This window comes from Musca autumnalis, unplaced genomic scaffold (genome assembly GCF_047663935.1).
Source record: "Musca autumnalis isolate F117 unplaced genomic scaffold, ASM4766393v1 scaffold_3, whole genome shotgun sequence".
Classification (NCBI taxonomy): Eukaryota; Metazoa; Arthropoda; class Insecta; order Diptera; family Muscidae; genus Musca; species Musca autumnalis.
Genome location: NW_027411866.1, coordinates 201,536,462 through 201,551,332, shown reverse-complemented (window position 1 = coordinate 201,551,332; position 14,871 = coordinate 201,536,462). Strand labels below are relative to the sequence as shown.

The window sequence follows — 14,871 nt, the reverse complement described above, 5'->3', positions numbered from 1 at the left end:
GCTTATATATATTCCGGCGCTATTGCTGCTGTGCTCTTGTGTACCATGCGGCATGACTATAAAATAATAGCAACAAACTTTGAATTTCATGTCTTGCAAATGAAATTCTTCAAGAAATATGCAAAACAAAATATAAACGAAACAGGTTATAGTGCGCATCAAAGTTTTTTTCTAAACAGTTTTGGGTAATGCTATAAAATACGTGGAATTTTAAATAAAGTTTGTACAACAATAGAAGTTAGTGTTATAGAATCATAATTTTAATTTTATTAATTTTTAAGGTGGCGTATAAATATTGTCAGCACTTATACGCCGCATGTAACGAATGATTTTGTTGAGGAAGAAATAAATAAAAAAAATGTTTTATAAGGCACATGCACGGAGAGAGGATATCTCGCATATCAATGATTGTAACTGAATTAAGAATTTAACTTTGAATTTACATATTAAGGAAAAGTCTGAACAGTGTACGACACCTCAGCTTGTACAAATGTTATTAAAGCCCAAATAAATATTCTCTAAACACATTAAATTTTTAATATCCAGTATTATTTTTGCAATTTACAGCGGTAATAAGTCAAGTTGAGACGAAGAATTTGACATTTGTAAGTGGTGCTTTAAAAACGAAAAAAGATCCGCAAAGCATTCGTAGCTTATGAGTGAAATTATAAAAAAAATTAAGAGGGAAATGTTCACTATCCAAAATAAGACTTATAGTTGATGGCATTGACAATATTCTTATATAAAAAAAAAACGAATTAATAATTCGTTTTCTAACTTCCTTAAAAATAAATTCTTTGTAAATGACTTTTTGTCCTATTTTTAATATCATTACTATAAATTTATGTTGAGTTTTACTAATGTATGTAGGTCCCGTAAGGGCAAGTCCATATGTTTTACTACAGAGAAAAGTCTCTAGTTTACGATAAAAAAAATCCGTCTGCCCCCATCTGCCATCTTGAAGTTATTCCCCTTATACCATGCATGTAAAATCGCCAAAATTCCGAAAATCAGGAGGTACATTTATATGGGAGCTATACCTAAACGTGGAGCTATACTGAACAGTTTTCTGCAAGGTGCCATGTTATCTCCTCAGAAATCAAAATGCAAAATTTCAGCCAAATCGGTTTGAAAAATTTGGTAAAATCTCCAAAATTCCGAAAATAGGGAGATATACATTCATTTATATGGGAGCTATACCTTAACTTAGACCTATATTGAACAAGGAGGTATGTTGTCCCCTCAGAACTCAAAATGCAAAATATCAGACAAATCGGTTGGAAAACTATGTTTAAAATTCCGAAACAGTAGCTCGATTAGAACTATTTTTGGCACTCCTTTCCATACGAGTTCACGACTTCCTATTGCCTCCATAAAACGGTACATCCCGATTTCCAGTATTTCGAAGGTAGTGGCTTCAATTTCTGGAATACCGCACCTTGTGCTATCTATTCTAGGGCTGCCAATTCTGCGTGCACCGCCATGCAGCCCGAATTTATACGCCTTTTTAGCGGGTTCATCATCGCTCATTCTTATGATCATCGCTCATTCTTATGATCAATCGTTGTATAGCTGATACAGTGGTTCATGCGACGTCGATATTCACCGTCAACGCAGATTGGTCCGTAGATCTTTCGAAGAATTTTGCTCTCTAACACGCCGAGCACTGTCTTATCTGCTTGCGCATGTACCCACACACGAAAGGCTTTACAAAGCCGAATGAGCTTTGCGGGGTTACCAAATTCCGACATGACTTAGAATACTTTTGAACGAAGCGGGCTGTCGAAGGCTGCTTTATAATCGACAAAACGGTGGTAGGTGTCGATCTGCATCTCTTGGGTCCTCTTCAGGATTTTCCAAAGGGTAAATATCTGGTCGATGGTGGACTTTCCAGGTCTAAAACCGCATTGGTAAAGTCCAACTAATTCGTTGACCATGAGCTTCAGTCGTTCGCACAATACCCCTGACACGATCTTGTAGGCAATAGGGAGTAAACTTATGCCCCTATAGTTAGAGCATACAGTCTTATCTCCTTTCTTGTGGACGGGGCACAGGATACTCAGGTTCCAATCGTCGGATACTCGTTCTTCCTGCGAGATGGAGCTAACTAGCTGACGCATACACCTTATCAGCGTGTCGCCTTCGGTTTTAAACAGCTCGGCTGGTAGGCCATCAGCTCCTGTTGCCTTGTTATTCTTCAGCCGGTTTATTGCTGTCTTTACCTCATCTTGGACGGGTGGTATACACTCAATACCATCTTCTGGGATTGGATCTATGGTATCTTCATCGACTTTGCTACTATTCGATATTAACAGTTTGGAAAAATGCTCTTTCCATATCCTTTGCACACTATCTGTATCAGTTACCAAATTACCTTGCTGGTCTCTACAGGAGGATGTGCCAGTGCCAAAGCCATCAGTTTGATGTTTCACTCTTTGATAGAATTTTCGGAGACATTCTGTCTCCTGCACATGTCGATTTGTTCACACTCCCGCTTTTCCATCTCTCTCTCTTTTTCCTGCGGAAAATACGTTTCTCCTCTCTCCTTTTCTCCCGATACCTCTCTCGTACGCTACGAGTTGCTACTGATTGCAAAGTAGCCCTTCGGTAGCAGCACGATACTCCTGGTCATACCATGGATTCCTTGGTGGAGGTCTCTGGTATCTAAGAACTGATTTTGTGGCTGTTTGCATGGAGTGGGCAATGTTTTGCCATTGTCCTGATATGTTATCGGGATGAGGAGTGCTTTGATTAAGCTAACTAAAATGTTTTTGCCGCTGCGAAGTCTGTCAGCCTCATACCATTGTCAGATGTTTCACTGTGGAGACTGAATTTTCCGACTGTTGGGCCAAAGATATTCTCCTTTCAATTTTTGGCATTAAAATCGCCTAGAATAATTTTAATGTCATGGACAGGACAACGGTCATAAGTTTCTTCTAAGTGCTCGTAAAATATATCTTTGGTCTGTTCGTCCTTGTCTTCAGTGGGAGCATGAGCGCAAATAAAGCTGATATTGAACAATTTTGCTTTTAATCGAATTGCAGTGAGTTTTTCGTTCACTGGGATGAAGCTGGAGACCAGATGTTTTAACCTCCGACCAACTACAAATCCCCACCCAAACTAATGCTTTATGTCATGGCAGCTATAATACAGTGCGTCACGTTTAGGTGTTGTTGTGACGCCTTTCCCATTCCATCGTATTTCCTGTACGGCAGTAATGTCGGCCTTGTACTTTTCAAGTACATCTGCCAATGCGTAAACTGCACCTTCTCTATAAAGAGTGCCAACATTCCAGGTACAGATTCGCAGATCATGGTCCTTAAATCGTTAGTGGGGTTCGTAACTTTAGAGGTGTTTGTTTTTCTTTTCTTTCATTTTTTCATAGTAGGCTGCTTTTTTTCTAGGGGAGGGTTACTAACCCGGCGTCCAAACCCAAGTTTTTAACGTTCTTATGGGTGAACGCGCGGCGCATTTTAGGTCACTACCTTTAACGGGTGTTTAAGGCAGCTACCCCAGCTGACACTACAAGACTTGAGATGAGAGAGGGACCAAGATAAATCCTGGACTTCGCCATGTTAAAGCCCGTCAGGACCGTTCCTTGGTATCTTTCATCCCCTACGTAGCCTCAATATTCCTACGAAATGACTGAAATTTGGTATTTAGACTTCGTTGGGGGTACTCAATCTTCCCTTTAAATTGGTCTGTGTAGGTCCACGCCTTCGTATAGCCCCCATAGAATGGTACCTCCCGATTTTCGGTATTTTGAATGTTGGCGCCTAAATATTCCACCGAAATGGCTGAATTTATACTTCGTTGCTGGAACTCAACGTTTCCCTTTAAATTGGTCGGTGTAGGTCCACGCCTTCATATAGCCCCCATAGAATAGTACATTCCGATTTTCGGTATTTTGAAGGTTGTTGCCTCAATATGCCACCGAAATTACTGAATTACTGGTATTTAGACATCGTTGGGGGTATTCAACTTTCCTCTTTAAATTTGTCGGCATAGTTTCACGCCTTCATATTGCACCCATAGAACGGCATCTCCCGATTTCCAGTATTTTTCAGGTTGTGTGGTTGAAATTTGGTATTTAGTCTTCATTTAGGTTATAAAACATTCCCGCAATTTGGTATTAAGTATTCTTCATACACGAAAGGAAACTACTTATTCCATTTTACTTCAATACAACTTGTGGTGGAGGGTAGAACAAGTTCGGTCCGTTCTTACTTGTTTTTTGTTAAAATATGCATTGGACATATTTTTGGGCATTGTATCCATACAATTGCTACTAACTTGCGTTGGTATTCCGCAGAAACAAATATTGTTACGAATGTAAGAAGTAGATTTAATTTTAAAAATTAATTGTAGCGTACATTTTTATTAAGCGTTTCCTTTATCACATTTACAACAACTACTGTATAGAATTTAACTAATTATTTTCCATGTTCAGTTTGCTATTGTTTTTGTTGTACTCTCTCTCTCTATCTCTCATATTTATTTGCATTCATTGTAACCCCTCCTACTTTCTCTTAGTTATTACCCCTGCCCATTTACGTGGTACGAGTAACTCAAAATAGAGGAGCTTATTTTCCTCAGTCTGGCGTGGCGTATAAGTAGTGACAGCAATTATACGTCACACTCATTTAAATCATGATAAATCAAAAAAAAAAAATAGGTTTCTAGATTTACATACGTAAATTTACATACATACGATTCGCTTTTGTATAAAAGGCTCAGTAAACGAGACACACGTTATCATTGTCATTGAATGTTTGTAAAATTTAGTAACAATTCTTCAACTTCAATATTCTACAGTAAAACTTAATTTCATTGTTTCATACTTACTTGTAACATAAGTGCATGTGGTGTATGTACAAAATATGATACATTTCCTTTGGGTGCTGATTGTAAACATAGTTGACCATCAGTTGCTACTGGATTATACATGAATACAATGGCATTTGACAGTTTACCATCGTATAATACCTAAATGGATGGGTGGAAAAAGAAAGAAACGTATTAGAACATTATTTTAAATTAATAATATTTTAAACTCTTCGCAAATAGACGAAATTTTATGTTGGCGTCTATATTTGGTTTGCATCTGGCATTTTTCTCTAATTATAAGATCATTGTAGCATTTGTCTAAAATTCAAGTTTTTATGTTTTTTGTAAAGTCATGGTTTTCAGTCAGTATATTTATGGTCGCTCCATCACTTTGTGAAAAATCCTTAAAAATAACTAACGAAGGCAAATAAAATAAATCAAAAGAAAAAATTTTGCATATTTTACTACTTTTATAAACAAGAATAGCAATACAAAGACAAATACGCACACACAAAATACGGTGACAAACAGTATAAGCTTTTGTGGTGAAGCAATGTCAGACTTTGATTGCAATTTTTTATATACCCATTGAAGAAATTTTGTAGATTTTAACCAGATTTTTTACAAAATTAAAATTGATGGTCCATAACTCCATTTGCATTCAATTTTGTTATCATAACATCAGAAACATTTAAAATTCCTCAGACATTCGAGTCCAAGTTGTTGAATATGAACATAGAGGATAAACTTTTCCCCCATCTATTAGGTAACCCTCTTTCAGACCAGAAAACTACTCTGGTCTGTACCCGACCGAATGTATACCGAATAGAACGGAAACACTAGAAACATTTTGTTAATTAAATTACGGATTAGCGTATGATGACTGTCGGTACGTATACGTCGCATATATTAAAATATTAATTTAATATTAATATATTAAGTATCTAAAAATGTTTATAAATTTTGTAGAATAAATCGATCTGCTAAAACGCTCCTTTACGGAGTTTTAAAGCTTTTCCGGAAAAATGCACCAAAACGGTCCTTTCCGTGACTCATTTGCTTGAACTATTTCTAGCATAATTATCAGTAACATTTCCGAAGGTACAATAAACCTAAAATAAAGATTTGCAAGGAATCTTAAGCCAAACATTTAAATGTAGCCAAATGCTAAATGTGTTAAATGTCGAAGTGAAATAGGTAACGTATTATTTGCGCCTAATATTGTGCTTAGAATTTGCCAAACTAAACTATTGGTGGACGTTATGGAAATCTGGAATTTGCATGCGTGTCAAATAGTTTTATGTTTTAAAATTTTAATTCCAGTTTTACGAGGAAAATTGTTCAAATTAAATAAATAGTCGTGACATTCTAGAGTAAAATCGGAACTTAAAAATAATCAATTTAGAAGGATACAAACTTCAAAATACGCTTGACATTGTCAAAACATGATTAATGCACTTTAATATTAACATTAAATACCTCTTCATTTTACATTTTTCAAATGTGCAAAATACACAATACTTTGTTAACCACACACACGCTTCAATTGAATACGAATGTAAAGTGTGTAAAAAATCAATTAACATATTAATTAGTTGAAGTAATTGATGCCCTTTGTATTGATGATATTTACAATAGCACCATAGTAAATTACAACAATGTAAGTGGTCATTAATAATACAACCACACACATTCTTTGTCATACCACATATCCATTGACAATTTGGAATCATAAGTGGATGTTAATATATTTGTGGTTTGGGCGGTAAATTTAATGATTATATGTATATCAAAGGGATTGATTGGGGTGGATATTAAAACAATGTTTGGGTAATAGAAACATACCCATTAAACAGACCCCCTGTTTTGAATAATGACAATGAGTAAGTGTCAAGAATAATTCGATTTTTTCTCTAAAATTGACTTTTTTAAGGGCCAAAGAGGACAATAATCGAGGCTAAAATAGGATCATATATATTTTAATAATTTCATTAATGTCCAATAGGGACAATAAAATGGTAAACGATACAATACAAAATGATTTTGTATGATTTTTAATGCATTTCAAGTGGGTAATACACGAGTTTTTTCAGATATGTATTTTGGTGTACACAAAGAAGTCAAGAGGTTAAAGACGCAGATTATTTAAAGATTGTCTGGATTGCCTAAATAAAACAATCCAAATAAAACAATATACGCGGATGTTTTTTTATTGCAGTGTTTTTAAAGATTTTTGGAGAATCGAAAGATGACAAGAAACGAGGCTTCTTACAAGACTTTGGATGGAACTGTGGAGCAAAGGCCAATAAACCCAAATTCTTAAGTTAAAAAAAAACACGAAAAAAACAATACAAAATTTTTATTTTTTTGAAGTGTCAAATAAAATTGAACTTTTTAAGATTTTTTACCGGCCCCACTGACGCCAATAAACATGTTTTCTTAATATTTTTTTTTAGATTCAAAATGTGCAATAATCGATGCTTACTTTAAATATTTTTTCTTGGAACCAAAGAGGACCGTAAAGGTAGACTTTTGAAAGATTTTCTGGAGTCCCTAACCGAAGATTTTTCAAAAAAAATGTGCACGGGCTAAAAAGGAGCATTAAATTTGAATTTGTATTTGGTTGTAAAGAGAGTAATAAATCTTTTTTCTAGACCCGTGGAGAATAGAATGCAATTTTTATTGAAGACTTTGAAGGAGCCAAATTATAAGCATTAATGCTAACGAGAGTATATACTCTTTCAGACGGCATACAGTGCTGCTCAAAACATTTGCAACTGGAATGACTAGTTCATATTTTATATAGTTCTGAGGTAGTTTGTGGATTTGAAATGCCAATATTTTGGTAGATTCATTGTTTATTGAATCCTTTTAAAGATTTAAAAATTAATTTGCAAAAATTTCACTTATTTTAGAAAAAATATACAAAACAATGCTCGAACTCAGTTTTGGTTCTGCTCAAAACATTTGCAACTGAGAAAATTTTATTCAAAATCTGAAGAAATTATTTTTGTTTTGATAATATATTGTGAATTAAACATTTTTTTTATTATCTGGATACATCGTAAAGGAAACCAGTTAACTAAATAAATTAATATATCCTTTGGAATCCTGTGCTCTAAGGATAATTGTTAAATACCAAGGTTTTATTCGATATTTAATAGTCTAGAGTCCAGATTAAAGTCCCGGAACCTCCTATATGAATTTAGATTACTATAGACGATTGCGTCCGACAAGAATCTAGGCATATATTCAAAAAATTACTAGTTTTACGAGGTTATATATAGGTTTAGAAGCGGTATTATGCCAAAACATTCTGTTATACGACAATTCTGGAGTGTACATGGTGAGATTTTGACATGCTACCTGTCCTGTTAGTTCTTGGATCTGATAAATATCTCGACCTCAAGTATCCTGTACCATTTCTGTCCACAAAAATACCTCCAGGACAATATAAAACACCTTCTACATTTTGGGTCAAATTTTTCGTATAATGGGACTAATTCTATTATCTTTCGTTCTGGTGATCAATCAAATTTTTTGAAGTCATATAACTTAAATATTGATTTATATCGAGGAGAAGTACTCGGTGTCACTACTCCAAGAATATAACCACACATTTTTTTAATAATTTCTATGAAAAATTCCATTTTTCCTGGAAATTACTGTTTTCCCAAAATTTGCCTATTTTGGTATACCGGTGTCTTTGGTATGTATCGGAGGAGTTTGTATAGATTTATCGGTGTCAAGTCTTTTTTTAACACCTGTTGATGACCTCTGAGAGATCTGCTTAATAATTCGTATAATTTTTTGATCATCCCCTGCAGTAGATGTTGTTGTCCTTGCATCTCCTTCCCATCTTACGGCGATTTTAGTTCTTTTTACGCTGTATCCAGCTCTGTTTTAGATATTGTGATGTTCCTATGTTTATTTTTGGACCTCGTTGGATCCACATATTTCAAAAATTACCATTTTAGCAAAGCGTTGATAAAAATTTCTGGTCATAATTTAAGTTTTTCTTAAAAAATTGGGCATGTCTTGTTTTCGGCATACTTGTCTATCAAAAGTAAACATATGTGGGATAAAATGTACTTCTCATGAAAGCTTTTTGCCCCCTTCTTCTGATTAAATTCAATTTGATGCCAATCAATACAAAAAACTCGTCAAAAATTAACTGATAGATATTCGTAACACGGAGTTGCAAATGTTTTGAGCAGGCTAAAACATGTGTTCCTCCGATATTTCACACATTTTTTAAACATAAGTGTTCATAACTGAATAATGCTTTTTAAATCTTGAAAATATGGTCAATAAAAAATTAAATAACAAAAACAAACATATTTCAAAACTCAAAATGTCCCTAAAAATAGACTGGATGTGATATAGGCATCTGAGTTGCAAATGTTTTGAGCAGCACTGTATGTCTGGCTGGCTGGAGCGCACAATAACTCTCGAACGGATTAACCGATTCGGTCCAAAATTTGGCTTTCGTAATATTTTGTGCAAACTTAGTTTAAGTTCGTAGATGGGTTATATCGGTCCACTCTTTCCGGTACTTCCCACACAAAAGTTCGGAAATGTTCGGAAAATAACTTTTGAAGGAAGTAACAAACTTAGTTTAAGTTCGAAAATAAGCCATATAGGTCCACTCCTTCAGGTACCTCCCACACAAAAGTTCAAAAATGTTCGGAAAAATTGTGCACACGATAACTCTTGATTTGAGTGACCGATTTGATCCATACTTTACACATCCTAATATATCTATCAGATATATATCAGGTTCGAATAGGGACTATATTTGTGTACTCCTTCGGGTACCTCCCACACAAAATTTTGGATTAATTCACTTTAAGACCTTCTCTCGAATGACTTTAGTTTTTATTGAAGGAACTTGCATTCACTTTCTCAATTACGACAGTTAACGTTTTTTCAAGGGGAAGTCCATACTTCTTGAGAAAACAGACCGAAAGTATTAAAAAAAACCCTGTGGCACCATATGTAGTGGCTGGAGAGCTCGAACCGAATACTGCGTTCGTCCACACTTTGGATATTGTAATATTTTTTCGAATGTTAGATGAAATTCAAAAGGTTGTGCTTATAGGTCCACTCCTTGCGGAAATTCCTCCACAAAAGTTCGAAAATATTCGCTAAAATGGTACGCGCGATTTCTCATAGACGTAGTAACCGATTTGATCCAAACTTTGGATCTCTAAATATTGTCGAAACTTAGTTTGTGTTCAAATTTTGGCCCTATCTGTCCAATCCTTGTGGTACCACTTTTTGTGTGGTTAAGGGTATGTTCGAGGATCCTTTGGACATTTTTACCGAAGGTTTTCCAAGTGGCCCTGTTGACAGCGATATTATGTTTTCCGTAGGCTAGTGTGATAAGAAGGCCTATCTATCGATATCCCCGCAAGTTTTTGAGCTTTAATCCTATCCATACTTTTGTTGGTTCAAAATTTTAAAAACCCCCCTAAATACATAAGTTTTTTTTTTTTGAAAAAAAAAGTATTTCAATCCACACAGGCTGAGGGTATATATCTGTCTGCGAAGCCGACTGATACTTTTTACTTGTTTTTTAAGATTTCTTTTTGAGTGCTAACGAAAGAAATAATGTGAGGATTGTTTTTAAGGATTATCGATGGAACCAAATAGGGCTATAAATGCGAATTATTGATTCAGCATAAACGTGTATTTTTTATTATATTTGATTCCAGAAAACAGGTTATTATTTTAAACATTTTTTCTAAGTGGATAATATACGTGGATTTTTAAAGACTGCCAAATGATGTGACAGTAACAATAACTACTTACAAATTAACCCACTTACCTAAGAGGATTATGTTAGTAAAAAGCTAATAGTCGATAACTAAGCTCAGATTGAAGATGGTAACTTCTGATTTATGACTAAACACACTACACACTGTGCCATGCATACGTACATTGGCGATTATTTAAACACTTTACAACTCTTTGTATTTTTTTCTAACAACAAAATTGTATGTCGACGTTGAGCGTTCAAATCACAACACTTGGGATTTTAGTTGGAAACTCACACTCTATGCCATCCTTACTCATTGTTCATTACCTTTTAAAATGAAAAAAACGCGTTATTTTTCAGCCTACTCTTAATGCAGAAGGCAGCTTGTTTACATATGGCTCCCATATTGTCGCTGCCATACATAAAGCCCGTTTACCGACGATGAACATTGAAGTCACAACTATCGGTTTTGCAGTCGGACACACACGCTCTGTGCCACTGTCCTAATTACTTATTTTTTCATAAAACAAGTAGTATTGCCTTGTAAAATTTTAAAGAAATAAACCCTTACTTTTTAGTCTAGTAGTAATTCTGCTAGCAATTCCGCTTATTTGACTCCCATATTTTTGCTGGGTAATGATTGTATCAATCAACTTTTAATTTTCATTTGTTTATTCGATCTTATTATAACTTTATACAAACTATAAGTATAAATATGACAACAATTTCCCCAACTTCTTATTTAGAAATTGTCTTTATTATTCACTTCTAAAACCTACAACCTCAAACCACCACCAAAGTTTTTATGTAGAAGTTAAAAATGTACTCGTCCATAAAATTCTCAACGTCATTATTTCAAAGTTCTTCAAAATCACTTGAAATTAACTTTGTAAAATTAGTTGCAGTAATTAATGTTTTATGAAAACTAGTTTTATAACAAAAAAATTCATTGAGTGTGTAATCGCATTAAATAAATAAAATTCCTGTAGAAAGACATACAAACAAACTGACCACTTTATATCATTTCCGGTGTAATGGCATAAAAATCTAATATTAATTGAAAACAAGCAATTAAAAGAAATTTAATTAAGTTTCAATAGCATAGTTACGCACGCACACACACACACCTACACACTTTACTAATTAATTACAGTGCGTTTTTAGTGTTGACAAAGCAATTTAGAAAAAATTATAAAGAAAAACAGCTATGAGAGATATTAACCCTTAAACACATCAAAAAATATCAGAATCTGGTGATACCAATAAATAGACAAAAATGCTTTTTTCAAAGAACGTCGTACAAGAAATCGATCATAGAGAGATTTGGTAGATTTCCATGTCGAGTGGAACATTAACGACAAGGAATAATAATTAAAAAATCTTAAAAGCTTACCTCTCAATATTGAAAAATGTTCTCAAAAATATTTTTTATTTTTGTTAAAATACATTACAAAATAAAATAATTTTCTAATTTGGACAACTAAAAAGTATAAAATAAGTGTCTTCTAAAAACCACAATCAGAAACTTTTTTCTTTTTTTACAAAGTCCTAATTAAAAACTACTTAATTCACCCCTTTTTGCAAACCAAAAAAAAAAAAAATCCATTGGATATCTAACTTTAGCTTCTTATGTTATGTCCTGTCATTCAGCACAGTATTTATGCTTGAAGTACACCTAACAAGATCCCTTGATGGACAACATCGTGCATTTGACATTTTTAAGCCGATTTCACAGAAAAAAAAACAACAACAACAAATAATACATAACAAACGACCACATAACAATGACAGACAACAGGACAACAAACCTACATCATCGGTCAATAAATAAAGTATCTTATAATGAAACTAAGCCGATTTTACTATCAACAAACCACAGACTATAAAACCAACCGAGTATGACAAACAAATGAAACATAAATCGCCTGTTGTTGTTGTTGTATAACGAAGGACGACGGCAGACTTATTCAAAATACAGGTATTTGTATTCTAAGGGATACAGAAATAAAATCCTTTTACGACAATTAGGTAAGTTGGAAAAATATTTTAAATTTTATTTAAATTTGTTTGAATATGGAGGTTATAAAACGTAATCAAATAAATAATTCATGTTGTTATTGTATAATTTTTATGAATAAAAAATAATAATGCATATCTTTTATTTTGAGTGCACTTTAAAAGCATGGTAGAACAACATAAGGTAACAGCAATATCTAGCTGATTGAACTGGGCTGTAATGTTAGTGTCAAATTCAATACGACATTTTATATTTTCATTTTTATTTCTATTTTCGATGTATATTAGTTGACGACCAAAAGTTGATCTGCGAATCTGCACCTGGAATGTTCGCACTCTTTATAGAGAAGGTGCAGTTTACGCATTGGCAGATATGTATACTTGAAAGTACAAGGCCGACATTACTGTCATACAGGAAATACGATGGAATGGGAAAGGGGTCACAACAACACCTAAAGGTGACGCACTGTAATATAGCTGTTATGACACCAACCATGAGTTTGGTTGCGGATTTGTAGTTGGTCGGAAGTAGCGCACGAGAGAGGTATCGAGAGAAAAGGAGAGAGGAGAAACGTCTTTTCCGCAGGAAAAAGGGGGAGATGGAAAAGCGGGAGTGTGAAAAAAATCGAGATGTACAGAAACCAGAATGAAGTCCGAAAATTCTACCAACGAGTCAAACATCAAACTGATGGCTTTGGTACAGCCACATCTTCCTGTAGAGACCAGCAAGGTAATTTGGTAACTGATACAGATAGTGTGATCAGGATATGGAAAGAACATTTTTTAAAACTGTTGGTATCCAATAGCAGCGAAGACGACGAAGATACCACAGACCCAATCCCAGAAGATGGTATTGAATGTATACCGCCTAGCCAAGATGAGATAAAGACAGCAATAAATCGGCTGAAGAATAATAAGGCAGCAGGAGCCGATGGCTTACCAGCCGAGCTGTTCAAAGCCGGAGGCGACACGCTGATAAGGTGTATTCGTCAGTTATTTAGCACCATCTGGCAGGAAGAACGAGTACCCGACGATTGAAACCTGAGTATCCTGTGCCCCGTCCACAATAAGGGAGATAAATATGCTCTAACTATAGGGGAATAAGTCTACTCCCTATTGCCCACAAGATCGTGTCAGGGATATTGTGCGAACGACTAAAGCCTATGGTCAACGAGATAATTGGACCATACCAATGCGGCTTTAGACCTGGCAAGTCCACCATTGACCAGACATTTACCCTGCGGCAAATTCGGAGGTTTCAGACAAGGAGACAGCCTTTCGTGTGATCTCTTTAACATCCTGCTGGAAAAGGTTATACGAGAGGCAAACGTCAAAAGAAGTGGCACAATCTACACCAGTAACCACATGTTACTTGCTTATGCTGATGATATAGACATCATGGGCCGATCAGTAATAGAAGTAACTGATACCATTATGAAGATCGAAGGATAATCTGCTAAAGTGCGTCTGGCGGTAAACGGTGAGAAGACCAAGTTGATGGTGTCGACGCGCAATGCGTCCATTGAGCTCGGACCAACTATGGAAGTTGGTTCCTATAATTTTGAGGTGGTAAAAGACTTCGTCTACCTCGGCACCTCCATAACCACAACAAACGACATCAGTTGTGAAATAAAAAGAAGAATTGGGTTTAAAAACAAAGCCACATCTCGTCAAACAAAAATAACACTCTACAAAATACTGATAGTACCCGTCCTGAGGTATGGCTCCGAAGCCTAGGTTCTTGCGCAAGCAGCTATACAACGACATCAATATAGTTAAGCGTATCGAGATGCAGCGATTGTGTTGGCTAGGCCATATCATAAGAATGGGTGAAGATGCACGCAGAATTGACAGGCCAAAGAATACATGGCGCAACCAAGTGGATGAAGAGATGAAAAGACGCGGTATTCCAGAGTAATGGACGAGATAAGTAAGAAAGTAAGTATTAGGGGCATATATTTTTTGAGGAAAAATATATATCATTTAGAAAAAAAAAACTATGTCCCGTAAAGACTTCTTCACATCAATGATATGTATCCTGTTCCATGTCCAAGCAACGTTCCGCACACTATACCACCGCTTTTAGAAGCAGTACAATATTTGCTAATATTTGTGTTGTATTTTCTTAAATTTGAAAAAAATAAAGCCCTAATAAACATGTGCTTTTTTGATTCTATATCACAACGCGAGCTCTCACACATTAAAAAACAAAACATTGTTCCACAACATTCCATACGGGACAAGGGAGAGCTCTCACACATCGATTC

At 35.0% G+C, this 14,871-nt stretch overlaps 1 protein-coding gene across 7 annotated transcripts in view; it reads right to left on the bottom strand.

Annotated features, from left to right (window-relative positions):
- The window catches only part of rg (A kinase anchor protein rugose), a 351,680-nt gene that overhangs the window by 116,614 nt on the left and 220,195 nt on the right, over positions 1–14,871 (bottom strand). For all 7 annotated transcript variants that reach the window (XM_073976281.1, XM_073976279.1, XM_073976280.1 and 4 more), the window contains exon 11: positions 4,846–4,986. In XM_073976281.1, the coding sequence (XP_073832382.1) occupies positions 4,846–4,986 (141 nt within the window). The remainder of the gene's footprint in view (positions 1–4,845; positions 4,987–14,871) is intronic.